Source organism: Martes martes (genome assembly GCF_963455335.1).
Source record: "Martes martes genome assembly, chromosome: 1".
NCBI classification, from domain to species: Eukaryota; Metazoa; Chordata; class Mammalia; order Carnivora; family Mustelidae; genus Martes; species Martes martes.
This window is the reverse complement of record NC_137888.1, coordinates 230,194-257,584: the sequence shown is the minus strand read 5'-3', so window position 1 is coordinate 257,584 and position 27,391 is coordinate 230,194. Positions and strand designations below refer to the sequence as shown.

Here is a 27,391-nt window from a genome sequence, read left to right as displayed (position 1 = left end):
TCCTGAGGGACAGTTTTTGTGACCTTTGGAGCGCCCTTTCCCTTAACAGCGTTGTTGGGCAGACATGGTATCCGTAGTTCATGAACATGTGAATTTTTTGTGCTGCATTGAATGTGTTTGTCTGAAGTTTTCTTTTTAAAAAACCGTTGAGGGGCGCCTGGGTGGCTCAGTGGGTTAAAGCCTCTGCCTTCGGCTCAGGTCATGATCTCAGGGTCCTGGGATCGAGCCCCACATCAGGCTCTCTGCTTAGCGGGGAGCCTGCTTCCTCCTCTCTCTCTGCCTGACTCTCTGCCTACTTGTGATCTCTCTCTCTCTATGTCAAATAAATAAATAAAATCTTTAAAAAAAAAAATTAAAAAAATAAAAAATAAAAAACCGTTGAATGAGTAACTTGTTTAGTAATTGACACAGTACTGAAGGTCAGTAATGTTCCTTATAGAATATTTGTCGTTTTGTCAGATTTCTACTGTGCCAGAATCCTGGTCCTGTTGGTGGTGACGTAAGCTCTGTTTTGACGTGCAGTTTCGTTTTCCCGTGTGTGTTCACAGCTGGAAGAAGCACGTCAGATCCATTCTCGTTTTGAGAAGGAATTCAGCTGTAAGAACGAGGAGACCGCACAGGTGGTTAGAAAGCACCAGGAGTTACTGGAGCGCCTGGAGGAGGCGAGCGAGGCCCAGACGCGGCTGATGCTGGAGCTGCACCAGGCTCAGGGTGAGCACCGGTTGGAGGCGGGGGAAGGCGGCAGGGCACACAGGCCCGAGGCGTGTGGGGAAGGGCAGTGTTAACAGAGGCCTTACAGGCAAAATGTAGAACTAAAATAATGCGGGGGAAGGCCTCTGACTTTCGTCTGTGAAACAAGGCCCACGCGCCATCAAGCTGCTCCCCGGGCTGCCAGCCCCTGAGTGGCCTCCTGGGCAGAGATGCATGTCGGTCCTCCCTGCCCCAGGAAGTGACATTCGTGACCCCTCCGTCCCCCCCCCCAGTTCTGGTTTGTGGTAGTCACAGTGTCTCGTGTGCTGGGCGCGTGGGGTGGGGGTGTCTCGCACGCGGCTGCTCCGGGGCGTGTCACCCTGTCCTCCTGGTGCGCCACCCCTGCGCCGTCCGCCTAGGAACGCAGGCGTGACCATGCAGCTCTCATGTCCCCTGGCCGCATCTCGCTGGGGCTGGGATGCCCTTGCGGGGACGCCCATCCTTCTGCTCTGCCAGCAAAGCCTCAGGAGCTGGGTCTGTCCGCGTCTCCGCAGGCATCGTCGAAGGGTTCAAGGTGGAGAAGGCCAGCCTGCAGGAGGCGCTGGGCCAGAAGGAGACGGCCGAGCAGGGCCTCGCGGTCGAGCTGGAGAGCCTGAGGCAGCAGCTGCGGCGGGCGGCCCAGCAGCAGGCAGAGCTGGAGGAGGAGAACTCCGCCCTGTGCGCCCAGAAGGAGGCCTTGGCCGCGGAAGCGGAAGAGAGAGAAGCCGGTGAGAGTCGCTGGCTCCGGGGCTGGAGACGGGCACGGTGTAGGGCGGGAGCAGGGGCGGCCGCCGTTTACCGATGCTCAGTCTGGCGGAGGGCAGGGGAAGACGGTGGGAGCCCCGGGCCGAGGGCCTTCCTGTGCGGGCTGGCGCAGCGGCCCTGCTGCTGCCCCGTCGGGGAGGCAGGGTTCGTCCTGGTGGCCGCGGGCCGGGTGGATGCCTGTGTGAGGCCCGTGTCGTCTCTGGCCAGCACGAGGCTACCGGAAATGTCGCTGTTCCCAGTAAAAGAGCTTTGGACTGTTTGAGGCAAATAACCAAATCTGGGGGGAAATGCGGGCTACTGAAAATTTTTATTTAAATTTTTTTAAAAAGTTGTGTAATGTGAACCTCAAGTAGGAAAACGCAGTTGTAATGAAAGTTGTGATTTCAGGGGATCAGAGTTTTTGTACTTAAAATATTTCAAGTATGAACAGTCAAAACTCGAAGCATTCAGACGGTTGCATGGGCGGGTGGCAGCGGCCTGGGCAGAGTTGTAAGAAGCCGCCTGCGTGGGTTCGGCCTTCCCCAGATCCGCATGTCTCGCTCGCTCGGCTTCTCCCGCACTTCTCCCCACTGGCCGACTGCGGCGCGCGTCCCCGTGTGCGCGCGCCCGCCGAGGCCCCGGCCAGCCTGGGTTCTGGGGCCGTGGGGTCCTGGTGCACAGGTCTGCTTCGTGGGACGCCCTCAGCCGTTATTCTGCCGCCCCGAACAGCTTGGGAAAGTCACTTTTCTTTTCCGTTTGGCGTCCCTCAGTGCGCGACCAGCTGTCGGGGGTGCTGGTCGTTGCTGTGTCCTGTGTCCTCCATTCATGGGTTTCGGACCTTGTCTTTATTCTTCCTGGCCTGCTTCGTCCCGGGGGCTCCCCAGGCCGCGGCCTTACTTGTGCTGAGAGGCGGGTCCCACGAGCCATGGTTGCTTCGGGCGGAGGGAGTTGTCGGGGGCTTGTGGTTCCCCCCACGTGGCATGTTCTGGAAGGTCTGTGTGTAATCATGCCCACCTCTCCCTGCTCAGCTGTCCACCTGTACGTATCTCTGTTCCTTTCCACTCTTTGAGGTAAGTTTCTGATGTTGAAAACTTAACCGAGTTTTGTTTTTTCTCTTAAATGTCATTTTCACCCGTTAAGTCTCTTTCCGCCTTCAAGTGTGTCTCTTGTGGATGTCACCTTAGCATGACTTCTGAGGAGGGGATCCACGTTGTGTCCTGCTGTGTCTCGTGGCTGTGCCCGCAGCCTCTCTGCCCGCCTGTGCCCTTCCGGTGGCCTGTTCTCCTTCCCATGTCTCCTGGGTGGTAGGGGCCTTCCTCGGCTGCCCGTACGCCGTGCGTCCGGTTCTCCTTCGGGGTTCGCTCCTTCCTCGCTCAGGCCACTGTCTTGGGCTCTCCAGCACTGAGCCTGTCCCGTTCTCTCCCGTTCCCGTCTCTGCCCGGTGCCCAGCCCTGCTGGCGTCCACGGAGGCCCCATTCGCGCGTGAGACCGTGTGCGCACGTGGGCAGGTGTGTTGGCAAGCGTATGCGTGAGCAAGCCTGTGAGCCGGGGTGCGTACCTGTGTGTGTGCACCTGAGAGCAAGCCTGCATGTGAGCCTGAATGAGCACACGTGAGTGTGGGTGTGCACCTGTGTGAGAAGGCACGTGGTGGGGGGGGGCGGGGGAGCGAGCACGGGTGCTCTGTGGATCCAGTGCCTGTGCAGCGCCCCTGCTGCTCGTTCTCAGGTGTGCCTGGCCCAGCCTCCGGGTCTGCGGGGTGGCCGGGGCCGCACCCCGTCGACCGAGTTTTCTCCCGTGAACGTGTGTACTTCCAGGGTGTCAGGACTTCAGAGCTGGGGCCTGAGCTGGGGAGCAGGCTCGTGCTCCCTGCCTGAGGCCTGAGGGGCCCCAGCTCCGTGAGGTCCATCTGCTGTGGCTCTGCCGTGCCTGGGCCTGACTCCTCTTGCACGTTTCCCGAGGCTGTGCCCACAGCTGCCCTTGTGCGTCTCTGGTCACCCCTGCGCCCAGAGCCCCGGCACTCCTTAGCAGAAGGGAGAGTGGGGCCGGTCTTTGCCTCTTCCCTTTGTCGCTGCTCTGGGATCCTCTGGGGTCCGTTGGCTGGCTTTCCTCTTGCGTCGTTAGCGCCCCCGGAATTTCTTCTCTGAGCTCTCTTCCTTTCCGCTCACCCGTTCGCACATTTTGGGACTCGCAATGCTTATGTCATTTAACACACTGTGCGGGGCACCTGGTGGCTGCGTCGGTTAGACGCCAGACTCTCGGTCCTGATCTCAGGATGGTGAGACCGAGCCCCACACTGGGCTCCACGCACAGCGCCGAGTCTGCTTTCCTCCCTCTGCCCCTCCCCTGTACACACTCACGCGTGCGCTTTCTTTTCCTCCCGCCTCTCTCCAAATAAGTAAATCTTCATAAACAAATAAAACGCTGCCGCCTACATAGCACCTCCTGACCGTCCCTGACCATGCCCCCCCGCCCCTCGGCACAGTCCAGTGTGTGGTCCTGACCCTGCCTGGGGCCTTCCTGAAGGCCGACCCACTTCTAAGAGCTTTGGGCGGTCGGTGCACCGTGGAGAAACTCAGGCCGGCCTCTCCTGTGTGCAGGTGTGTGGTGTGTTTCGTGGCTGCGCTCAGGGCCGGGCCTTCTGTCCCCTTTAACAGTCCCGATCCTTTGGCCTCCGGGAGCTGCTGCAGCCCAGAGGCAACTGCTCTGCCTGGGCTGCTGTCCTAGAACCGTGCAGGCGGGGCCAACCGACGGACGCTTGTGCCCTCGGTCCTGGAGGGTGGAAGTCCATGGTAAAGGGTGAGTGCCTGCTGCTGGGCTGCGTCCTCACACGCAGAAGGCCCGGGTGCTCTCTGGAGCCTCTGGGAAGGCTCCGATCCCAACCGTGAGGCTCAACGTATGGGTGTTGGGGGGACACAGATGTTCAGACCGTCGCGGTGGTGTTACGGAAAAGCGTGGCTGTTAGGGACTGCCCGGGACCGCGGACGTGCCCTGGATTCCCACTGACTGACCGTCCGTTCCCACGTCTGAAGATGCTGTTTTCCCTCATAGGCACTCCTGGTCCCCTAGCCCGCGAGGACTCAGGTTTGTAAACCAGTCTGGCGACTGCTGTGTGAGATGAGCTATGTCTGCACCAGACTGCCCGGTTTTTTACTAAAGAGGAAAAGTATTTCAAGGCTTTTGTGGCAAACTGTTAACAAAAATGCCAGTGTTACCTTCTGAACTGACCCGTGACAGTGCACGAGCATCTGTCCAGTGATGCCCTCTGTGGCCCTGAGCGGCGGCCGGTGCTGCTGTGCGGGAACCACCCCCGCCGGGAGAGGCGTTGTCCTGGGACGTCTCAAGGGAGGGGCTCGGGGAACCGAGTGGAGCTCCTGGGCTGCTCCGACGTCGTGAGTGGCCCTCAGCAGGGCCTGAACGGCCACAGGACACCTTCCCCGCAGAGCCACCTGCATGGGGCCACGTGTGCCGTGGCTGGGGTCCTTCTTCCAGCATGTGGCCCCCGGGGATGGTGCTGGCTGGCTGGCTGCAGGGGCGGGGAGCACCTTGTCCTAACTGCATGTGGAAGGCGGTTCACCCGAGGTGCTGACTTACTAGCATGGAGTTGACTGGGAACGTTCTGTTCGTGCTCATGCTAGTTTGGCATAAAAGATTGGCAGATTTGTATAAAACAAAAGGAGTTTAGAAAGCTAGTAAAATGTAGTGAAACTTACGAGATTAAAATTTCAGTTTGGGGACAGTTTGAACACTTATGGATGCTTATGAATTTACAGTTCCTGCTTGGATTATGGCCTTATCATCCAGTTAATTTTAGATCGGCTTTTTTTTTTTAAAGATTTCATTTATTTATTTGACAGAGATCACAAGTAGGCAGAGAGGCAGGCGGAGAGAGAGGAGGAAGCAGGCTGTCCGTGGAGCAGAGAACCCGACGCGGGGCTCGATCCCAGGACCGTGGGATCATGACCTGAGCCAAAGGCAGAGGCTTTAACCCACTGAGCCACCCAGGTGCCCCTAGGTTGGCTTTTGATGTGCAATGGCTGGATCCCTTTCCTCTGAGATGGCTTCACGCCCTGGGAGCACAGGGAGCACGTCCTGCATCGGGGCTCGTGTGCCCTCTCGTGGACGTCTTAAGTTACCGTTCTTTTTCTACACTGGAGACTGTGTAGCATCGTAATTTCTTGAAAATTAACCAGTGTGTCACTTGGAAATAACCAGGATAGAGTTTTCTCAGGCTTTTAAGTTTTTTATTTTAGCCGGTCTTAATTTAAAAGATGAAATTTTTTTTCTTTTTTCTGAAGTACTCGACTATTTTCCGTGGGTATTTGGCTAAGTGGTGGCTTTAGGGTTAGGGTTCGTGTCTGACCAGACACCGGCTCACGCTGGCTTGCAAGTGCATGATCTCGGGGTGGGTGGGAGCCTCAACGACGCTGCGTCCTGGCCCCCTGGCTGGGCTTCGGGCTGGGGCTACCAGGGAGGCTAGACCTGTGCGTGCTCCGTCCTCGGGCGGCCCCGGGCTGTGGGGCGCCCGCCGCGCATGTTTCATGCTTCTGCTTCCATCCGAGTACCTGCCCTGATCCGTGGGGCTCTTCTCCCTGTTTGCTTTGTATCTTCAGCTCTTCGTAGGGAAGTGGACTGTCTGACCCAGGAGCAGGCGGAGGCCAGGAAGCAGTCAGAGAAGGACCGCGCCGCGCTGCTTTCCCAGATGAAGGTGTTCGAGGCGGAGCTGGAGGAGCAGCTGTCCCGGCAGGAAGCATGTGCCCAGCAGGCCGAGGAGCTGTGTGCGCTGAGGCAGCAGCTGGCGGCTCTGGACAAGCACCTGCGGAGCCAGCGCCACTTCATGGACGTGAGCATCTTGAACGCGCTAGATGGGCGTCCCCGGAGGTCTCCTCCATAGGGTGCATTGCCGGGACACGACGTTAGGGCCCGTGCACAGCGCCGTTGTTGTGGTCCCTTTGCTTCTCTGTGTGTGTCCCGGGAGTTGTCGCCATGTGCCCATGCAGGGTGTGGAGGGCCCTCCGACCGCCCACCTTGCAGGCCCCGCATGCCCAGCCCTCCCAGCTCTCTCCCGGTCGGGCCCGAGCCATCTGCTGTCCATGGCTGTTCGTTCTCTCTCTCTCCCTCCTTCTGGTTTTATTTATTTGAGGGGGAGAGAGGGCAAACGCACAAGCGGGGAGAGGGAGAGGCAGGCTCCCCGCTGAGCAGGGAGCCCCATGCGAGGCTTGATCCCAGGACCTGAGACCCTGTCCCGAGCCGAAAGCAGATGCCTCGGCGACGGAACCGCCAGGCGCCCCGGGGATGCCTTTCTGTCCACGCTCTGCAAGTCCCCTGTCATTGTACCTGCAGGGCCGCCTCTTCACTTAGCTCCGTTCACAGAGTCCGTGACAGGGAGCCCCCAGCCTGGCCAGTGGACACGTGTGGGAAGGGGAAGGCCGGCAGCGGTGTGAGGGGCCCCCCGGACGGTCCGCGTCTGAGCGGGCGGTCCCCTCTCCTGACCCCACGCCCTCCGCCTTCCGTCCGGGGGGAGAAGTCCTGTGTCCCGTCAGGGCATCTGACGTCTCCAGGCCGCCTGCCTCTCCCCCCACAGGAGCAGGCCGTTGAGAGGGAGCACGAGCGGGAGGAGTTCCAGCGGGAGATCCAGAGGCTGGAGGAGCAGCTCCGACAGGCGGCCCGGCCGCGGCCCCGGGGCTCCTGCGTCAGCGACGTAAGTCCGCCCACCACGTGCGGTACCCGGCCGGTTGCCGTCTCTGCAGCATTTTAAAGAGTTAACCTTTTGAACGACTCTCTTTTTCCATGTGCGTGACAACGGCAGCAGGAGCAGCTGGATGAGGAGGTACGGCGCATCGTGGGTCTGCGTGGGGGGGGCCGCCTTCCCGCCCCAGCCCTGCGTGGCCACGGGAGGGAGAGTTCCTGGAGGCGCTGCCTTCCCGCCCCAGCCCTGGGAGGCCGACAGGGAGGAAGAGCTGCCTGGGGAGCGCTGCCTTCCCGCCCCAGGCCTGCGTGGCCGACGGGGAGGGAGAGCTGCTACGGGCTGGCCCGTTTCTGGCTCCGAGCCGGACCTGCCGGCATGGCTGTCCTTGAGTTGCTCTATTCTTTTCAAACACTGAGCACATTTTGAGACAATCGTGGACTCGTGTTTGGTTGTGAGCAGTAGGACGGACGTCCTGTGCAGCACCTGGTTCCTCAGGGTGACGCCCACCGAGACAGAGCCCACCACACGGCATGGGGGCCCCTCCCACCCACGCCCCTGCCCTCGGTGCTGGTTGTGTCATCCACACAGTTACACAAGGGGACCAAGTGGTGGGAGCCGTCTGGGACTGACCTGCCCCCGGTCCGAGTCTGGAGCCCCCCCCCGGGAGCCACCCTGCCTGGGGTTTTTCTCTCTTCTTGCCCCGTAGTGTCTCTCCCGACACAGTTAACCTTAGTTTACTGGATACATTTTGGGCTTGTGTTTTTTTGCGTCTTTCCTGAGAGGATGCCCGTGTCACGGTTTCCCCACACTCTGTTTCTTGGCTCCTAGAGCCCCTTCCCGCAGACAAGCTCGTGGGGGTCAGCGTTCGCTCCGCCGTGGGCCGCGCTTTCCTCTGCAAAGATCGCTGTTTTCACTCCTGCATTTCTTAGCGTTTTTGTTGTTTTAGGTTAAATTGTTACAAGAAAAGTTGCGAGAGAAATCAGACGGGTTTAATGAGTTGGCTGCAAAGAAGGAGTTGGCGGACAGACAGATGTTAGTCCAGGAAGAGGAGATCCGGCGTCTGGAGGAGACCAATGCCAGCTGCAGGAGAGAGGCGGCCGCGCTGCGGGAGGAGCTGGAGAGGCAGAGGGACGCCGTGAAAGCCTTGCGGCAGGTGTTGCAGCACCCCTGCCCCGCGCCCCCGGCCTGACTACCTCCGAGGGAGCGTCTCCTCGTGCCCCCCGTGCTTCGCGGCACTCCCAGCCCGTCCCTCCGGCCACCAGGCCTCACGCACCCGTGGACCGCCTGTTCTCGGGCTCCCTTGTTCACACACCGACCGCCTAGAGGTGGTGTCAGCCCCTGTGGCCGAGGAGCTCGGTCCCTTCCGGGATCGTTCCCACATCCGGTTGGATCAGTTGGGGTTCCCGTGACCTTCTCAGGTTCAGTTGACTTGCTAGAGTGGCTGACAGATCCCAGAGAAACTGTGGACTTACTGCGAAAGGGTGGGACTCGGGAGCAGCCACGTGGAGGGGGCCGGCCGCGGGGGGAGGGCAGCGGGGCCCCTGTGCCCCCTCCAGGCGTGCCACTGCACGTTTCCCAGGCCGGGAGCTCCCTAAACCCAGTCTTCGGGGTTCTTATGGGGGCTTCACTCCCCAGAGGCTGGGGGTGGCAGGGGAGCGGAAAGACCCCTTCTGATCTCTCCATGCCTCCTCCCTCTGTCCCTCCTCCCTCCTCCCCCACCTCTGCTCCCTCCTCCCTCCTCCCCCACCTCTGCTCCCTCCATGCCTCCTCCCCTCACCTCTCTTCCCTCTTCCTCCACCTCTGCTCCCTCCATTTTTTCTCCCTCTTCCATCTCCTTTCTCCTTCCCTTAGCAAACATTTCCTGAGCTTATCAGATGCTACAGGTAGAGACAAAGCCCTTTTTCCTTCTACAAAGCTGAACCACTTATGTAACTTTTTCTCTTGTCGTGACTAATTTCTCCCTAGTAAATGTTTTTTGGAAACTTCTTGATGAGATGTTAATATGCGTTATACAGACGTACAATGTCATTGTCAGTCATTGTCTTGTTCTTGGACAAGTTCTTTACTTTTTGTGTGTGTGTGATAGCCGGTAGTCTAGAGACTGTTTTGCACCTCCTTGAACAATGAGCAGTGGAATCCTGGGCACACGCTACGGCTCTGATTGGCATCCCGCCTTTCACCAGGGGCGCGGTCTCTGGAGCACGGCTGGCGTGTGGCTCTCAGGCTGGCATGCACAGGCGTGCTCAGCGGAGCGCCAGGAGGGTCTGAGGGCACTGTGCACTCACATCACGGTTCGAGGCCCCCGATTCCTGAGATTTTTACCGAGAATAACCCTTTCCTTCTTCCTCAGGATAAGGAGGCGCTAGAGGAGCAGCAGATGAGCCAGTTGCTTCTGGTGTCCACTCTGCAACCTGTGCCTCCCCCAGGCAGCCGTCCCGAGGGCCCCGAAGTCCAGTTAGAGGCTGTGCAGAGGGCGCTCCAGCAGCGAGAGCACGAGGCAAGTGTGGCGGCTCTGGGCCTCCACCTGCTCAGGGCTGCTGGCGGGGCGGGACCCCCACCTGGTCTGCGAACGGTTTGTGACTGCTGGAGAGCTCCGTGATTTTCGCAGTTACTAAACAATGATGACTCTTCGTGGCATGTACTTTTAAATATTTTAAAGTAATTTTGGTAATGACTTGAGTGGCAGAATATGAGATCGTCTCCAATATTTTCTGTTCTAATAAAAGGTTTTGGACCTAAAAGAGCAGTTGGAAAAGATTAAAGATGACTTAGTGTGTAAGAGCGACGAGGTGCTGCATCTGAACTTGAAACTGGAGGCGCAGAGCAGCCGAGCGGCCGCCAGCGTGCGGGAGCTTCAGGAGGAGAACGCCAGCCTGAAGGTAAACCAGCGACACCCGCCCGGACGCCTGCGGGGTGGTGCTCATGGCAGCGCTGCGCCCCGCCAGGGGCCGTGGCTCAAGGACGCACGCACTTAACGTGTTTAGGAGGTGCTGACCTTCTGTACTGAGGTCGGCAGCCAGGGTGGAGCCCAGAGCCACCAAAAGGGACAGTGGCCTGCGTCCCTCCTGCACCATCCTCCGCATCCTGCTTACGGCTCTGAGAGCCCAGTCTTTTAGAGGAGAGACGCACCTGTCCGATGGCAGAAACTGTAAAGAGGAAATAAACCATCAGCGTTGACCTGATTTGGGTCATGAAAGGGTTACCCTGTCCTAGAAGAGGTGACTTTTACTAAGTAGCTGCTCACTGTTAATCCTTCCTAAGAGCAGGATGAGAAAGAGATTGGTTGGGTGGCTGGTCGTGGAGTGGGTGTGGGGGCAGCAAGAGAGTCTCAGACACCCACACGGGGCTTCTTCTCTCGCCCCCACACCACGACCTGAACTGGAATCAAGAGTCAGGCCCTTGACCAACCAAGCCACCCAGGCTCTCTCCTATAAAACGGTTTTTAAATCTTCTTTGTCATCTTAATGTAACGTGCTTTAGTGGAGAGTCGAGTTGTAAAGAAACGGCCTTAGTGCCAAGCCCTTGCCTGTGGCACCCAGCGGCTGTCGGCGTGAGCAGAAGGCGCTGGAAGGCCCTCGGCCTGTGGTTCGTGTGGGCGCTCCCAGGCCATGTGTGTGACGTCCGTGGCAGCGGGGTTGTGGGCCAATCGCAGGCAGCAGGCGTCTCCCCGGGGGGATTTCCTGCTTCGTCAGTGGGAACGGGAGACGGTTCTCCAGCTGAGCTGCAGGCAGGCAGGGAGCGTCCCGCGCGCAGGCCCCGTTTCATTGGGACGGTTGTGGCGGGTTACTGTTCCCGCAGGCGTTCCTGCAGAACAAAGAGGAGGAGATCGTGTGTGTGAGCGAGCAGCTCGGGGCACAGCTGGCCGGCGTGGGAGGTGGCGCGCTCGGCGAGGTAGGCCTTTCCCGGCGCCGCACGCCCAGACCACGGTCCTGCATCGGAACCGCGCTCGCCGGGGGTTGAGCGCCCCTGCTGACTGCCCTGGGGTGGGGGGGTTCTCAGGCCTCAGCCCTCTGTAGGGCCCTGCTCGTAAAGGAGCTGCCTCGGCCAGAGCGAGAGATCCCGGGAGACCAGATGCGCGTGCTCTCGGCCCGCATGTCCGCCCATGTTCTCCGTTCCCGGCCTGCGTGGTTTTCCTGTTCTGGGGCAACCAGTGTTGCCCCTCGCTGGCCTTGCCTGCCCCATCTGCCTGGAAACCCGGAGGAGTCGTCTTGGTTTTGGGGTTACAACCACCTCCCGTGCTGGTTTCTGTTTGGGTTGTGGTGGGGCTGCTCTGGGGCGTGTGCCTGGTGCGGTGAGTGGTACGCCCACGTTGTGAGCGGACTGCGTCACTCCTGAGACTCCCGTCGGTCCTCCGTAAGTGCGGGGCTCCCCGGGGCTGGCTGTGAGTCTTGTCTGAGCCGCCAGAGTGCCCTTGGCTAACTGGACTGGTCACAACCCAGCACGGAGATGCACAGGTGTGTGTCCCAGGGACCACTCACGCCACCGAAGCCACAACCAGAAGTCCGTCTGTTTTCTTAGTTCTGTGTTCAGTACGGGCCAGATTTGGTCTTGAGTTTAAAGGCACGAAGTGGTACTAGTGAAACCAAGAATCGTTATGAAACCCTCGATTTTTGGGAAGCGGACATTGGAGTGTGAGAAATTGGCTGAGGATCGTCCACTGAGCCTGAGTCGGTCAGTTGTTGCTGGTGGTTTGGCCTCACGAGAACGGAGCTTGGAGCTCTGCTGATGACCGTTTCCACCTGACTTCCCACTTACCATCTTTGTAGTCTTGGCAGGATATTGAACGTCTTAGTTCCAATTGTGTTAGCTCCAGAGTTCGTATGAGAACAGCTCCTACCTCACAGTTGTGGAGGCTGGCACTAAGCGGCGTGAGGAAAAGCTTGCTCCGACGCGCGAGGGGGCCAGCACTCGGCCTGCAGCAGCCAATGCAGCCGTGACTGAGGCCCTGTGGCCCCATCCGTGCGCCTGGCTTGGTCCTGGCCATCGGTAGTGCTCGTTCCCAAGCCCATTTCCTTGCTTGGTTCTTCTTCTACTGTTAGACGGATCCCTAGTGATTTTTACTCATGATTTATAAAGTTTAAATACAAAGAACACACATGCCGAAGGCGAAAAAGTGGCCGGTCTGCACCCCCCTGCCCGCGGCGGGGGTGGCATGGTACATGTCGGACACAGCAGGTGTCCGAGCAGGTGGTTGGGCAGCCGCCGTGTGATTTCGAGCGGCTCGGCGCACCTGATGTGCCTGAGTGCGGCTCTGGGGCGATTCCGGGGGGTCGTAACCGTTCCCACAGCCGGGAAGTCGTCTACAGGCTGAGGAGAGACGCTCTGAAGGGGAAGCCTGGCTTTGCCCTCTGACCGTGCTTCCTCCCCAGGTCCCGTGTGACAGGAGCTCCGAGGTCGAGGAGCTGAGATCCATCATCGAGAACCTGCGAGAGAACCAGCAGCGCCTGCAGAGAGAGAAGGCGGAGGAGGCGGAGCGGCTGCACGAGGTCATCGAGAGGCTGCAGAGAGAGCTCTCGCTCGGGGGGCCCGCGGGGCCCGGGGCTGAGGGCGGCCAGCTGCCGGCGGTTCCCGCCCTGGGACCCGAGGCGCTGGCGGCAGCAGGGGCCGCGGGCCAGCTGCTCGCGGAGCAGGAGCGCAGGCACGGCCAGGCCCTGGAGGCCCTGCAGCAGCGGCTGCGGGCCGCGGAGGAGGCCGCCGAGACGCAGCTGGCGGAGCTGGAGCGCTGCGCGGCCCGCCGGGAGGCGGAGGTCCGGGCCGTGGCCTCCCAGATCCAGGCCTTCGAAGCCGCCCTGGAGGCAAAGGAGGCCAGGATCGCGGAGAGGGACTCAGAGATCGACGCCATGAAGCGGCAGAAACTGGCCCAGTCGGCGGAGCTGGAGACCCTCCTGGCGGCCTTTTCCCGCGTCCGCCTGGAGCTGGAGCAGCAGCCTCCGGCCGCCGAGGCCGAGGCCGAGGCCGAGCCCCCCGAGCTGCGGCACCTGCGGGCCCAGTGTGTCCGCCTCGGCCGCCAGCTGCAGCTGCTGCACCTCCGCTTCCTCAGCTGCCAGGGGGAGCCGGACGGGCAGCAGGCGCGGGGGGCCCGCCTGCACCCTCGTGTGGAGGGCCGCCCCCAGGGACGGGGCCCCAGGGCTGCAGGGGCCTCGTGGGACGAAGAGTCGCAGCTGCCCACAGACCCGCAGGGCCAGGCTGGGGACACACAGGTGGGCTGCGCTCCCTCCTGCCGGTGTGCCGGAGGCCTATTGTCTGTGTGGGGGGTGCGGGGGCACGTGGGGGCAGGCACAGGGGAGTGGGGGACACGGGCCTGCGGGGGGGGGCGGGGGCACGTGGGTACAGGGGCGTGCGGGGGGACACGGGGGCACGTGGGGGCGGGCACAGGGGTCGGGGAGAGTGAGGGCACACACGCGGAGCCAGCAGGCCCTTGGCACCTGTGAGAGGCCCTGACCCAGGCCGCGGGTGGCCGAGCACTGGGGCTGGACCAGAGGGGGCTGCGGGTTCTCTGAAGAACCTCCCGTCGCTGTCCTGTCTGTGAGCTGGAGCGGGTGTCCTTTCTGCGGCAGCGCGGGCTGTGGTTTCGTGGGCAGCTCCTGAGGCGTCGAGTGGAGCTGAGGCTCGGGGCTCCTGGACGTGGTCAGGTGCCGCAGAAGCTCGGGTTTCAGACCGTGGTTAGACGGTGAAATCGGACCAGAGGGTTCTCTGTTTCATACAGCTCTAACCCTACCGTTGTTGTCACTCAAGGCTTTCAGAGCCCGTGGTTGGGAGCATCCGGTGAGACGGAGATGGCTGTGGCTTGCACAGGCTCCCTGGGTTTTCCTTCCTGGGCTCTAGTCAAGCTCGTGTCATGGTGGGACGAGCTGCACTTTGCTTTTGAGTAGAAGTCACGGTTCGCTGCCTGCCGGCCCGTGCCACTCCGCAGCAGCTCCCGCTGGCCTGTGCATCGTGGGGTGGCCCAGCTGGGGCTGTGTCCTGACCTGTGGTGGCCGTGAGCAAGCAGCAGGACCGTGGGGCACGGCTCTGGTCTGATTTAGCAGCAGCTTAGGAGACGGGGACGTTCCTTCGGGGTCCTGCCGGCTGACGCCTCAGCTCCAGAGCCCCAAGAGCCCGAGGGATCCCGGGGACTGGGCTCGGGGCACGTCAGACTCTGGTGCCCTTAGCTTCATCGTCGATGTTTTCTCTGTGTGCTGTAGCGCGCAGCTCCCGAGGACTTGCAGCCGGCCGGGGCCCCAGGGTGCTTCCGCCCCCCGGCTCTGCACAGACAGGACGGCGTGATGTCGGTGCTGGCCGCCTGCCGGAAGCAGCTGCAGTCGGAGCTGCTCTTGGTGGAGAATGAGATGCACGTGAGGACGGAGGACCACAGCCAAGGGCCAGGAGGGGTGAAGGTACGTGGGCACACAGCCGTGCTGCTGCGCGGGCAGAGACGTCCCTGACGGTTTTGCGGAGGGGACGTGCACGTTACATAACACGCTGCCCTCTCGGGTTCTTCCACTCGTCTGTTCAGATCGGTTCTGAACTTCTGCACCTTCGCTTCAGTAACCCTCTAGACGCGCTCCTTCCCCGTGGTCTTTTCGGCCTGTGGAGACAAGCAATCGCATACTTCTCCGGCAACGATACAAGTAGGACTTAGTTGCGCTGCGAGGCCTGTCTCTAGGGTTTTCCCATGAGGACAGGTTGCCCACACGGCTGCTCTGTGGCTCAAGGCCTTTATCACCAGCATCGGTTACTTTGAAAGGCTCACATTTATTTTTTGAACTTCAGGGTTTTTTCCTACGTATTTTGGTTCGTGCTCCCAGCAGAGAAGAGCACAGTGATCTGGAACGCAACCGTTTGGAAATTCTGATCACCGCGAGGGCTGCCCCAGGAGAGGTGACTTTTCTTTTCCTGTTGGGAAGCCTGCACGCTGGCCACGTCAGGTGTCGCAGGGTCGAGATGTTCTGAAAATAGGACGTGGCTGGCTGGTTTGGAGGTTTCCCTAAGTGCAGTGGCGAAGTGTGCTTCGGTCTGCAGCCTGCACGGGCCCAGGGTCTCTTGAGCCTCCTCTAAACCTGCTGGTGTAGACACTGCACTGGTGTAGACACTGCACAGTTTGACAAGAATGTTCCCGCTCTCCCCGCCCGGGAACTCTTCTGGGACGTGCCGTATGCACCGCAGTCCTACTGTAAAACGAGAAGGTTCTGAATTCTGCAGCGATTGGTCCAGGGGTTTCAGAGTGGGTGTGTGGCATGTGCCTGCGGTTTTGATAGAAGATGCTTGGGTTTCGCTTTATATGTTTATTCCATTTGGAGAGAACTTTCTGACTCTGCCCTGCAAAATTCTCATTGCCCTTGGGATAAGAACATTTGTTTGAATTCTTACAGGAAAGCTCAGCTGTGTGATTATGAGCTGGTTGCCAGATTCTTAGCAGTTACACACGGACAGGGAAATTGCAGATTCACTCCATAAGTCACAGTTTTATATTTTTCTTTTCTTTTTTTCTTATCTTTTAGTTTTTAAGTGATCGGTACACCCAGTGTGGGGCTTGAACTTGTGACCCTGAGACCCAGAGCCCCACGCTCTTCCATCCGGGCCCCTGCGATTGTGTATTTTTCAGTGTTTGCGTCTAGAATCTTCCAGGGCCTTTTTCCTTTAAAAAAAAAAAAAAGAAAAATGCTATTGTTTTAAGTAAACGACCACAGAAGTAGGTTAGGACAGTTGCCTTTTTCGTGTATGTAGTAAAGTACATGCAATCTAAGAGTTATATTTTAATCACTTTTTTAAAAAGAAAGACTTTATTTTTGGGGTCCCCGGGTGGCTCAGTCGTTTGAGCGTCTGACTCTTGGTTTCGGCTCAGGTCATGATCTTGGGGTGGTGAGATCGAGCCCCGTGTCGGGCTCTGTGCTCAGTGGGAGTCTGCTTGGATTCCCTCTTCCTCTCCCTCTGCCCCTCTCACTCATGCATGTTTTCTCTCTCTCAGATAGAAAAATAAATTTATTTTTTGAAAAATCTTTTTTTTTTTTTTTAAGATTTTACTTATTTATTTAACAGAGAGAGATCACAAGTAGGCAGAAAGGCAGGCGGGGGTGTGTGGGGGGGAAGCAGGCTCCCGGCCGAGCAAAGAGCCCGACGCGGGGCTCGATCCCAGGACCGTGAGATCATGACCTGAGCCGAAGGCAGAGGCTTTAACCCACGCAGCCACCCAGGCGCCCCTGAAAAATAAATCTTTAAAAAAAAGATTTTATTTTTTTGGTAAGTGATCTCCACAGCCAACCTGGGGCTTGCTTGGACCCCAGGACCAGCAGTCGCCTGCCCCACCCACTGAGCCAGCTGGGTGCCCCCGTCTTAGCCATTTTTTTTTTTTTTAAAGATTTTATGTATTAGAGAGAGAGTTAGTGAAAGAGCAGGAGCTGGAGCGGGGTGGGGGAGGCGTGGGAGGGTTAGGGAGAATCAGACACCTGCTGAGCAAGGAGCCCGCCATGGGGCTTAGCCCTGGGGCTCCAGGATCATGACCTGAGCTGAAGGCAGCCGCTTAACAGACTGAGCCCCCCAACACCTCACTGTTTTGATTACGGTAGCTTGGTTATAGGTTTTGAAGTCAGATAATTATAAGTCCTCCAGCTTTGTTCTTTTCCAGGACTGTTTTGACTCTCTGAATTTTAGGATGGGTTTTTCTGTTTCTGCAAAAAACATCCTTAGAATTTTTACAGGGATTGTATTGAACCTGTAGATCACTGTTAGCATTGACATCGTAACAGTTTTAGTAGGTCTTTCAATCCATATGTGTGAATATGTTTCCGTTGATTTGTCTTCCGTAATTTGTCTCATCAGTGTTTTATAGTTTCCTTGTACAAAACTTTCATCTCCTTGGTTCAGTGAATTCTTAATTATTTTCTCCTTTTTTGTTGCTATTTTAAATGGAATTGTTTCCATCATTTTTTCAGATTGCTTATTGTTGGTGTGTAGAAATGCGACTGATTTTTTATATGTTTATTTTGTATCCTGTGACTTTGCTGAATTGATGTATTAATTCTAATGGGTTTTTTTCTTAATGGAATCTTTGTTTTGTACATATACAATCATATTATCTTGGAACATAGATAACTTCAGTTCTTCCTTTCCAACTTGGACACATTTTATGTGTTTTTCTTGCAAAATTGCTCTGACTGGAAGGTCCAGTACTGTGTTGAAGGAAGTGGTGAAAGCAGGCGTTCTTGCTTTGTTCCTTGTGTTAGAGGAAGATCGTTTAGTCCGTCACCATTGAGTATGATGTACACTGTATGTTTTTCATGTATGGGTGTTACACATTAGGGTAGTTTCCTTTTAGTATGTTGAATGTCTCTATAACGGAGGAGTGTTGAATTTTGTCAGACACATTTTCTGCACCCGTTGAGACGATCGTGTGACTTTTTTCCCCCTTCATTTTACTAACGTGTATTGCGTAGACTGGTTTTTCTGTGTTGAACTGTCTTCGCATTCCAGGAGTAAACGCTGTTTGGTTAGAGTGTATAATCCTTTTAGGATGGTATTGAATTCAGTTTGCTAGTATTTTAGAATTTTTTGTATCAATGTTCATAGGGGATATTGGTCTGTAGTTTTCGTTTTTGTAGTGTCTTTTTCTAGCTTCAGTATCAAGGTAATGCTGGGCTCTTGCCATGAGTCAGGAGACAACCTTGTGTTTCTATCTTTTTTTCTTTCAAAGATTTTGTTAATTTCTTTGACAGAGATCACGCGAGCATGTGGGGGGGAAGAGGCAGAGGGTGAAGCAGACTCCCCACTGAACAGGAAGCTGAAATGGGACTTGTGAGCTCACAACCCTGAGAGCGTGACCTGAGCTGAAATCAGGAGTCTGACTCCCAACCGTCTGGGCCACCCGGGCGCCCCAGGATCATGTGTTTTTATCCTTTCTGCCGATCTCTGTCTTTGATTGGAGAGATTAATCCACTTATATTTTAAGTAGTTATGGATAAGGAAGCGTATGTTTTTGTCATCTGGCTCTGTTTCCTATATGCCGCATATAGCTCTTTTTTGTTCTGATTTCCTGCATTACTGTATTCTCTTGTGCTTAGTTGACCTTTTATACGGAAATCTTTAAGTTCGTTTTCATTTCTTTATCTATAAACTATAGCTATGTGTGTGGAGGGGGTTCTGTTAGGCATTACATTTAGGCATTACATTCAGAATCCAGCATTATAACACTGCGGTTTGAATTTATACCAGCCTAACTATTGAAAACTGTTCCTTTTTAGCTCTGCCCCACCCTTTTTGGCTTTTGCTGTGACCAAGTACATTTTTTACCTGTGTGCCTCAAAGCATAAACTAATGATTGTTTTATATTCATTAATTTTTTAAGTTATGTAGAAAAAAACGTGGAGTTACAAACTGAAGTTAATAATACTAACTTTTAGACCATTAACTTTTAAAAAATGTGTTTTTTAAATCACGGTGAAAACAAAATGTGGAGTTGCAAACCACTGTCACAACAGCACAAACTTTTTAAAAAAATTCATGTATTTGAACAAACAGTGTTCTGTTTCAGGCGTACCATCGTATACACTGGCTTTTCTTCTTGTGCTTGTACTTACCTTTACTGAGGTCTTTACTTTGCCATGTGACCTTGAGTTACCACCGTCTGGTGACCTTGTGTTTCGCTGTACAGACGCCCTTGCAGGGGAGGTGGAGTGGTCACAAACTCCTGCTTTTATTTACCTGGGAATATCTTAATTTCTTCCTCACTCTCAAGGACAGTTTCGCTGGATGTTGGATTTTTAGTTGACAGGGTTTTTTCTTTTAGCACTTGGAATATACCGAGTTGCTGTCCTCCGGCCGCCAGAGTCTCTGAGGAGAAACCTGCTGGTGATGTTACTGAGGACCCTTGTGTGTGACAAGTCAGTTAGTTTTAGCTTTTATGCATCTGGTTATCACCTAGCTTGATGTTTCTCTCTTTGAATTCATCTTTTTTGGGGTTGGTTGAGTTTCTTGGATGTTTATATTTGTGTCTTTCATCAGTTCTGGGAACTTTTCAGTCATTATGTCCTCACCTATTCTCTCAGCCACCTTTCTCTCATCCTCTGGGACTCCCACAATGCGTATGCGGGTCTGCTTGCCGCTGTCCCACGGGTCCCTTAGTCTGAACTCACTTTTGTCAATTTTCTCTTCTTTTTTTCCTCAGACATGATCATTTCCATTCTTCTGTCTTTAAGTTCAGTTCTTTCTCTTCCTCAAATCTGTCTTTGAATCCCTCTAGTGAGTTTTTTATTTTAATTATTCTACTTTTCTGCTTTGTAATTTCTTTTTGGTTTCTTTAGACTTCCCTTCTCTCCTTTGATGTTTCTACTTTGTTTACACATCACTTTCTTGATCTTCTGCACATCTTCCTTCAGTTCCTCAGATGTCTTCGTGACTGTTGTCTTAACATTTTTGACTCGTAGATCCGACATTGGGTCTTTTCCAGGGACAGTTCTTTTGGGTTTGTTTTCTTCCTTTGAAGAGGCCATACTTTCCTGTTTCCTTATATGCCTTGGGATACTTTTTTTTCTGGTATGTGTTTGCACAGTGAACATTTGAGTCTACTGTATATTTGGAAATCTGAATCTCCTACTTTCTCATAATTTGCTATTTTTTGTTATTTATTTCTTTTTTTTAAAATTGTTGTGGACTGTCTCTGTGCTGAGGATCAGCTTGAAGTTTAAACTTCAGGTCTGCTCAGATATTTTCTTTGTTTGCACCTTCGCCTGGGCACATGCAGTCACTTTCTCATTTCCTCTCTATATGCAGTTGTTTTTTGAGTGTTCTAGTGTTTAATTTTTCCTCAAAAAGAAAAATGCTGTGGTGGGGAAGAAGGACAGTGGCCCTTTAAATCCTCTGGCGGTCCCTTCAGCCGGATGGGGAGGGGCCGCAACAATGGCTTCCCACCACTTTGCTCCTGGGCTGCCATCAGAAGCCGAAGCGGAGCACAGATGCCCCGTGTTTGGAGGACAGGGTCCGTTTTGCCCACCCAGGTGCTGCAGGCTGTGCGCGAGATGCTCCAGGAGTAGGTGCACCCCAGCCTGCCGAGGGGCTGGACTTCCAGGGATAGGTAGCCACTGCTGTGCTAGGCGCTGGAACTGACCCAGACTGACTCAGCTCACCCTCCAAGCTTCCCCCGGGAAGGTGCAAGCCTTGGACAGACTCCAGAGTTATACAGAGCAGGCACGGTTCTGCCAGCGCAGGTGCCGGGGCAGGAGACGGGTTCCTGCTGCTTCCCGCTCTGCCACCTTCCCAGAGCCCTTTGCAGCAGTCAGCTCTAGGCAAGGAGCTCTCGGCTGTGATTCTGTCTTTCTTGGAATTAAAAAAGCTTGAAATCTCCACCCAAGGGCTCATCGTGGAGGCTTCTTCTTAAGTGCTCAGGCAGTTCTGAAACTGGCTTATAGAAACCAGACAGATATGACTACGTGTAATTCAATTATTTCACTTTATGCCTGTTCCTTTTTACGTGCAGAATAAGGGAGAACTACTGGAGGATTGTCAGCTGCGGAAAGTTGGTTTCCTAAGTCAGGTGAAAGAACTTCAAGAAAAGTTGAACCATTTGCTGTATTCTGTGAACTTCCAGAACATCGAGACAGAGGATTTCAGACTTCAGCAGCCAGTGGTGTCTCCCCGTGCTCTAGAAAACAGTTGGAGTGATCGTTCTGATAATGGTGACGAAACGGACAAATCTCTCGTTGATGCGTTTCATATCGAAAAAACCACGTGTGATCTAATCGACCTCAGTGGAAGTCAGGATCCACTGATAAAAAATGAAATGTCGGATATTCCCGAGCAAGACCAGGTTGATTTGCAGGACGGGTCACCTTGTTTACAAGCAGGCTTCCACGGTGGCTCCTGTGACCTGGCCCATCCTGAGAGGCCCGGGCCCTTGAAGAACGCACTCCGGGCAATGGATCTGTCCTCCTGGAGCTCGCCGGAGGTTGTCAGGAAGGACTCGACCCTTGAGCCTGCGCCTGGCCTGCCCGTGACACCGTGCTCGGACGCCCTGAGCTTGGATGCCTCCCTGCAGGACAGGACCAGTGCCTCACTGCAGGCAGACCAGGTGGAGCTGCTCGGGTACCTGGGCGGGTCAGCAGCAGGAAAGGCCTCCAGGTGGGCAGCGTCTCCCTCGGCTGCAGCCAGGGCTCCCTCTGCTGACCACCATGTGCAGTGGATGTCTGTGGTAAGTGGTCTTCCTGGGCCGCTGCCCTGGTTTGGCGTCCGCGGGTTGCCCAGGCCCCAGAGTGTTCCCGTGGGGGTGTGTCCACAGCGTCTGCGGTATCATAGCTGCAGCCATTGTTGGCTCATCTCCTGACGGGGCCAGCGGCCCTGGCGTGGGTGTGCACGGCAGTCCCCTGGTCAGCCATGTTTAGGGACAGCCAGCTTTCTGTAGCACCAGCCCCAGTCGGTTGTAATATGAATAATTAGAGGACTTGAGGTATTCCTGAAAGTATGTGCGATGCACCAGTCCTGCTCAGATGTGCCAGGCCTCTGTACGCTCACTAGCGCGGACTCGAGCAGCGCGACCCCAAACCCGCCTGCGTGTGTAATTGTCATTCAGGTTCTTTATCTAGGGTGTGTTTTCTAGATTGGTTTTCAGTTGTATTTCTTACTAGGTTCTACATCTAATGCTAATTAATCTCAAAAAGTTATTTTTGAGTTGGACTGTGTCTTTTCTTACAGAGTAATACTGAGATTTTCCACGTCCTGGATTAGATAAAATAAAAAACAAGTTACAGGGAACACGATACCTGAGATGCCCGTACGCACACTACCACAGAACTGTTTTTTAATCTGAGATGTTGGCTGGTGACTCCTTTAAAATAGTCCTAGAGAACTGTGGCCGGGTTTAACTTCTTAGAAGCACATGATTTCAGTGTGTTCCCAAGTGTGAAACACTCTTACTTGGGTTCTGTTTGGGAAAATGATCAGTTCAGGCCTTAGAAAGTTTCCGTCTGGCTAGTTCAGCTCCCTGATGTGATAAGTTGTTATTTTATGACCATTTAAAAACTTGCCCGTTTGAACAGGAGAAAGATGTTGAAGATTTTATCGTAACGTCTCTGGATGCTCAAGAAAAGCCCAGAACCTGTCCTCTCGGGTTTGAAGGGAAGAACAATGGAAGTGAAAACCGTGAGTCTGTCTTTTTTTTTTTTTTTTAAACTGTTAAGGTTTCAGGGAACCTCGGGCCCTCCAGGCCGGCGTTTGCTGCGCCTGCTGGTGCGCCCTGGCCATGCCTCCTCCATCTCCTCCCTCTGCTGAGAGGCCTGAGGTCTTGCTTCTCTGGGAAACCCGACTGTGCACCTTCAAAACCTGCACTCCGCACCCAGACCTCCTTGTGGCCCATGGCAGCATCTCAACGCAGACCCTCCTCAGGTTTTGCCACTCGCCCCGTCGGCGCCCTTCACGGGAGGGGTGCTGCGCTGGTACGAAGCACTCGGGTGTCCCTTGCTGGCCACCGCAGTGTGGGAGGGAGGCTGTGCCGTGTGGGCCAGAGAGGAAGCCCTTTGCCTTGCTGGCAGGTCCTGCCTCTCGTCGGGGTCTGTGGCAACATCGTCAGCGTGGGTGTCCCCAGGCGTCCGGAGAGTGTGCACACCAATGCCGCGTCTTCCCAGGGCACCACGGCACGAGGCCCGTGTCCGCTTGGACCCCTTGGTGTCTGCCAGGCTTTGTTCTGATTTCCCGTTTTTGATTGCTTGGTGTTGGGCAGGAGGCTGCGTGGAGCTCATGCCTGGGATCTCGTTTCTGACTCGGACCTGCTCACGTTAGTCTCCAGGAGTGAGTGTCGCCTGGGCCGTCATTAGGATGGTTGCCAGACCATGACCTCCTAACTTTGTTCTTCTCTAACTGGTTTTTCACAAGTCTGTCACCTCCTGAGATGTTTCCACTTTTTATAAGAAGGTCATCATTGACTCAACTCAGTGCTTTTGAAAAGGAGACCACAAAGTAAAGTTCATGGGCATTTCCGCTTGTGCTGAGTGGGGCCAGCAACATCTTAATTTTTGTTTTGAGTTATTCCGCGTGGTGAGTTCCTGGTCTAAGAATCAAGTGGTTCTGCAAGGTGCCTCCCAGCTCCCCGGCCAAAACACCGTTCCCTGAGGACACCCACGTTTAACTTTGGGAAATGTGTTGTGGTATTTATTTCTAAATTACATTTGCTAGTTACAGCAACATGTGTAAACTTCTGGCTGCCAGTTCTCCTTATACGTCCCTTCCGTGTCTTTGTAAGGTGGCCCCATCGTCCCGTCCTATCCCCACACCACGGAGTGTTTGTGTTTCGAGGGCACCGGTCACACCCCCGCAGCATCTCGGGGACTGAGTGTCCTGTGTTTCGAGGGCACCGGTCACACCCCCGCAGCACCTCGGGGACTGAGTGTCCTGTGTTTCGAGTGCACCGGTCACACCCCCGCAGCACCTCGGGGACTGAGTGTCCTGTGTTTCAAGTGCACCGGTCACACCCCCGCAGCACCTCGGGGACTGAATGTCCCCTTGCAGGCAGCTGGTTTTCCTTTCTTGTGGCCTCCCTCCTGTTCTCCGTCATGGGTCCTGCCACACTGTCCACGAGCATGGGTGTGCGCTGCCAGTGCGGCCGTCACCTTCTGAATGTGCCGCCTCCGCTCTCCGGGTCAGACCCATTGTCCCTCCTTCGTGCTCCTCATTTAAGCACTCTGCTCTCTAGAAGCGTCTGCAGAGAAAGCGTGTGTGAGGTGGGTTTTCTGAGAACTTCTGCGTCTTCCCAGCAAGTGTGGATAGTTTGGGCTTCGTACAGACTCACGGGTGCGAAGTCAGGTTCCCTCAGGCCCCAGCGTGTCTGACCAATGTCCCAGAGCCTGGCGTCGTGAAGCACGGCGGCCACCACGTGACTCCACATTGCCTGGGCGCGGCCTTCACCCTGGACAGGCCTTTGTTGCTCGTTGGGTCCTGCCCGTGGCTCTCATCATGCTGTACTTCTGTCGACCGCTGGACTGATTTCCTTATTTTCTCACTTTGTTTCCATTTCTTTGTACTTTTGTTTTATTTGATAATAAGGGTTCTTAAAAGAAGGTTTTAAGAAATTATTTCTTAAGCTTGGAAGCAAATGTTTTCATTTCTGCTGTGTCTTAACTTCAAAGAGCTCTTCTTTCGTGTTCTCTGGTCCTTTTTCTTGAAAATTCCTTGTTGCGTGGAGACTGACTTCTCTGGAGATGTTCTGGTTTTCTAAGGTGTTCTGTGTTGGCTTTGTTGGATCCTCCCGCCGTCTCGGAGTCCCTGTTCCACACTGTCTTCTGCGCAGCCCTTGGCAGGTCTGAGAACTCAGACCCCTCGGCAGGGTGGACATCGGCAGCTCGCTCCCAGTTCTGTGCTAGGCGCTCCAGGCCGGTCAGAGAAGCAGCCGCAGACGCCGAGCTTGCTTTTCCCGGATGCCTCCCTCTGCTTTCCCAGCCTCTGCAAGGCTTAGGGACGTACCACGTCCTTCAGACACGTTTGCAATTCCTGTTTGAGGCTCCACCCGTGGGGTTTCTGGCATCTGGAACCCCAGACACCAGAGGGCTCCCCCGTCCGCCCGGCTGGTCTCAGGGCTTGTCTCCGAATACCCCCATCAGGTGTGCTCCCCTTTTCCTGACCAGATCCTTGCTGCTTGACCTGCTGCCCGCACACGGCCCCTGCGGTTGGTACCGTGCATCTCTTGTCCCCCGTCTCCTCTCCATGTGCCTGAGTGGAATCCTGCCCTGTCCTCATCCCTTCCTTGGGTGTGGAAGTACAGACCCCACACACGCGTGTCAGCCCAGGCGCTTCCTGCGGGAGCCCTTTGGGCTTGGGGTCCTGTCCGGGGGATGAGGAAACCCACTCGTGCATCTGTTTACAGATGAGCTGAGAGACCATTAAAGCTTATGTTGGAGTCATGGGTTTACAGACCAAACATGCAAAACATGCTTTTTCTTGATGTATGTAATTATGTCATCATACAGATTTATAAAAACATTTTTGCTCTCTTCGTGCTCTGTGGATGTCTTCAGGAAGGGGCGTCCCGCCCGTAGCTCTCCCAGGTGTTTTGGGGCCTCGCGCGGCGCCAGGAAGCAGGGGTCTGGCCACACCCCCGTCTCTGCTGAGTGTCTGCCCCCTGGGCCCTCCCCCAGGGAGGCCACCAGAGGATTATGGTTTTACTTTGACTTTGTGCTGTGTTTTTAGTTGATGGCTCGGGGTTCGAAGAGATACTAAACCAAGGTTCGGGAAGACTCGAAACCTCCCCTGCTCGTCCTGCTGTGCCTCCTCCCACCTGTGGAAGGTTCCGACAGCCGCTGGAAGCCATGAAGGAGAAGGAAGTCCACCCGAAACAAGTGAAGGTGAGGACCGGCGGGACCAGGGCGAGCGGTGTCGACGGGCCTCCGTCTGCGGCCCCCGTGACTGCTGCATGGCGGTGCGGTGGTGGGCGGTGTGCGTTCTGCTGCCCAGGCCGCTGCGTCGGTTCTAGCTGCGCTCTAACCGACGTCTCCTCTGAGTGTTTCCAGATGGAGCCAGCCGCTGTCCTGGGGGGCGTGGGGACAGGTGTCCCAGGTGAGATCCTGGTGCGGCAGGCTGGGGGTCTGCGGGAGACGCGGGCTCCGGGGTCCCCAGAGGAGGGCCAGCTCTTCCTGCACCTGCTGGGGGCCTGCAGGAGCCGGGGTTGTAACACATCACAAAAGACAAAATTAGGGTCAGCCTTCCTGAACTCAGTTTAGGTATCAGAACGGATGACCCTCTGTGGGGAAGTGGTTGTGGGTTTTGTCTGGTTCTGGAGATGGACCTCTCGCCTTTCCTGAGACAGCTGTGGCCTGTGCTCACGACGGGGCGCCCTCTGCCCAGCGCCCGCAGGGAACCGAGCTGCAGGGCGTGGGCAGTGGGGCTGTCTGCGGGCACAGGGCCGCCGGGCCACGGTGGAGAGCCCAGCCGGCTTTGCCGCGGGAGCTGCTGCTCGAGAGGGAGTCTCCGTCTTGTCAGAGTTGAGTAGAGCGCTCTGCCCTGCTCGTCTCCGTCTTCCCGGCAGTGGCTCTTGAGAAGGGAGCTTGTCTGGACTTGGGTAGCCGTGCGGGCATTGCGGACTGGCAGCCCAGCAGCTCCGCCAGCTCACGTGTGTTCCTGTACCAGACCGGAAGCTTCCTCTGGGGCAGCTCCAAGTGCATACCTGGGGGCCCCCAGTGAGCCCACGCTCGCTTGTCCCGTCCCTTCCGCCATCCACTGGCTCTCCTCAGCATGGCGGGGGGCCTGTCTGCAGAGGACGGGCCCAAGGCTTCCTTCAGGCCTGTTTTCCAGCAGCATCCCTGCCCTCCCTGCCCCCCAACAAGACCCTCCTTGCCCGCCGTGGCGGACCTGCTCATCCACCCACCAGACCAGCCCCGTTGGCGCGCTGGGCTCCCTCTGACCCACCTGTGGTGTGAGCCGCCCGCCGCGGCTCTGCCGGCCCTGCGTGCGCCTCCCCCGAGGACCCGGTCACGTGGCCACCTGGTCACAGAGTGGGGGCCCTGTCCTCCACTCACGGTCATGGTGGGAGGACTCGGTGCTCGGGGCTCAGAGCCAGGGCGTCACCGGAGGAGGGAAGCCACAGTCCGCATGCCGCGGGTCAACTCAGAGCCGACCTGTAAAAAAGCTGTGTTCTAGTTTGAACTGATGCGCCACCGGGGTGAGTCTGAGGCGTACGACGTGTGCACGTGGTACAGCGACCCCACGGTGCGGTCAGTTAGCACATCTGCCACCCGGCCAGAGAGTCTGTGGCACTTCCAACACGCTCTCTTTTCCCTCGCCGGATTAGCAAACCGTTTCATGTCACGCCACGGACGCAGACTTGGCTGAATAAGTGAGTGATGTAATGTCCGCATCGTGTCGTGCTCAAACCCTGAGAGCATTTCCAAAGACAGCTCATTGGTTTTCTTTTAACGTGAGGATCGTGGACGCCAGTGTTCCTGCAGTTTCAGGTGCACAACTCGGTGGCTTGACAAGTTTGTATGTCACACGTGCTGCCCCCACGGGCCACCTGTCCCGTGACATCGCTGTTAGGGTGCTATCCAAAGAAAAGGATTCTTTTTAAAGGATTATTTGAGAGAGAGAGTGTGGGCGGCAGTGTGAGCCGCGTGGGGGAGGGGCAGAGGCAGAGGGAGAAAAGCAGGCCCCCCGCTGAGCAGAGAGCCTGCCGTGGGGCTGGATCCCGGAACGCTGGGATCGTGGCCTGAGCTACCCGGGCACCCTTGCACTCCTCAATTTTTAATGTGACATAAAAATTAAAGGCACGTTTCTTAACAGCTCTAA

The 27,391-nt window shown here is 56.0% G+C and overlaps 1 protein-coding gene across 1 annotated transcript in view; it reads left to right on the top strand.

The window, feature by feature from the left end:
* The window catches only part of PCNT (pericentrin), a 99,478-nt gene that overhangs the window by 46,529 nt on the left and 25,558 nt on the right, over nt 1-27,391 (top strand). The window contains exons 16-30 of the mRNA XM_080823610.1: nt 549-711; nt 1,245-1,457; nt 6,084-6,313; nt 7,055-7,171; nt 7,280-7,300; nt 8,106-8,312; nt 9,510-9,656; nt 9,886-10,038; nt 10,958-11,050; nt 12,529-13,359; nt 14,344-14,535; nt 14,912-15,019; nt 20,607-21,317; nt 22,162-22,264; nt 25,301-25,455. Of these exons, the coding sequence (XP_080679736.1) occupies nt 549-711; nt 1,245-1,457; nt 6,084-6,313; nt 7,055-7,171; nt 7,280-7,300; nt 8,106-8,312; nt 9,510-9,656; nt 9,886-10,038; nt 10,958-11,050; nt 12,529-13,359; nt 14,344-14,535; nt 14,912-15,019; nt 20,607-21,317; nt 22,162-22,264; nt 25,301-25,455 (3,444 nt within the window). The remainder of the gene's footprint in view (nt 1-548; nt 712-1,244; nt 1,458-6,083; nt 6,314-7,054; nt 7,172-7,279; nt 7,301-8,105; nt 8,313-9,509; nt 9,657-9,885; nt 10,039-10,957; nt 11,051-12,528; nt 13,360-14,343; nt 14,536-14,911; nt 15,020-20,606; nt 21,318-22,161; nt 22,265-25,300; nt 25,456-27,391) is intronic.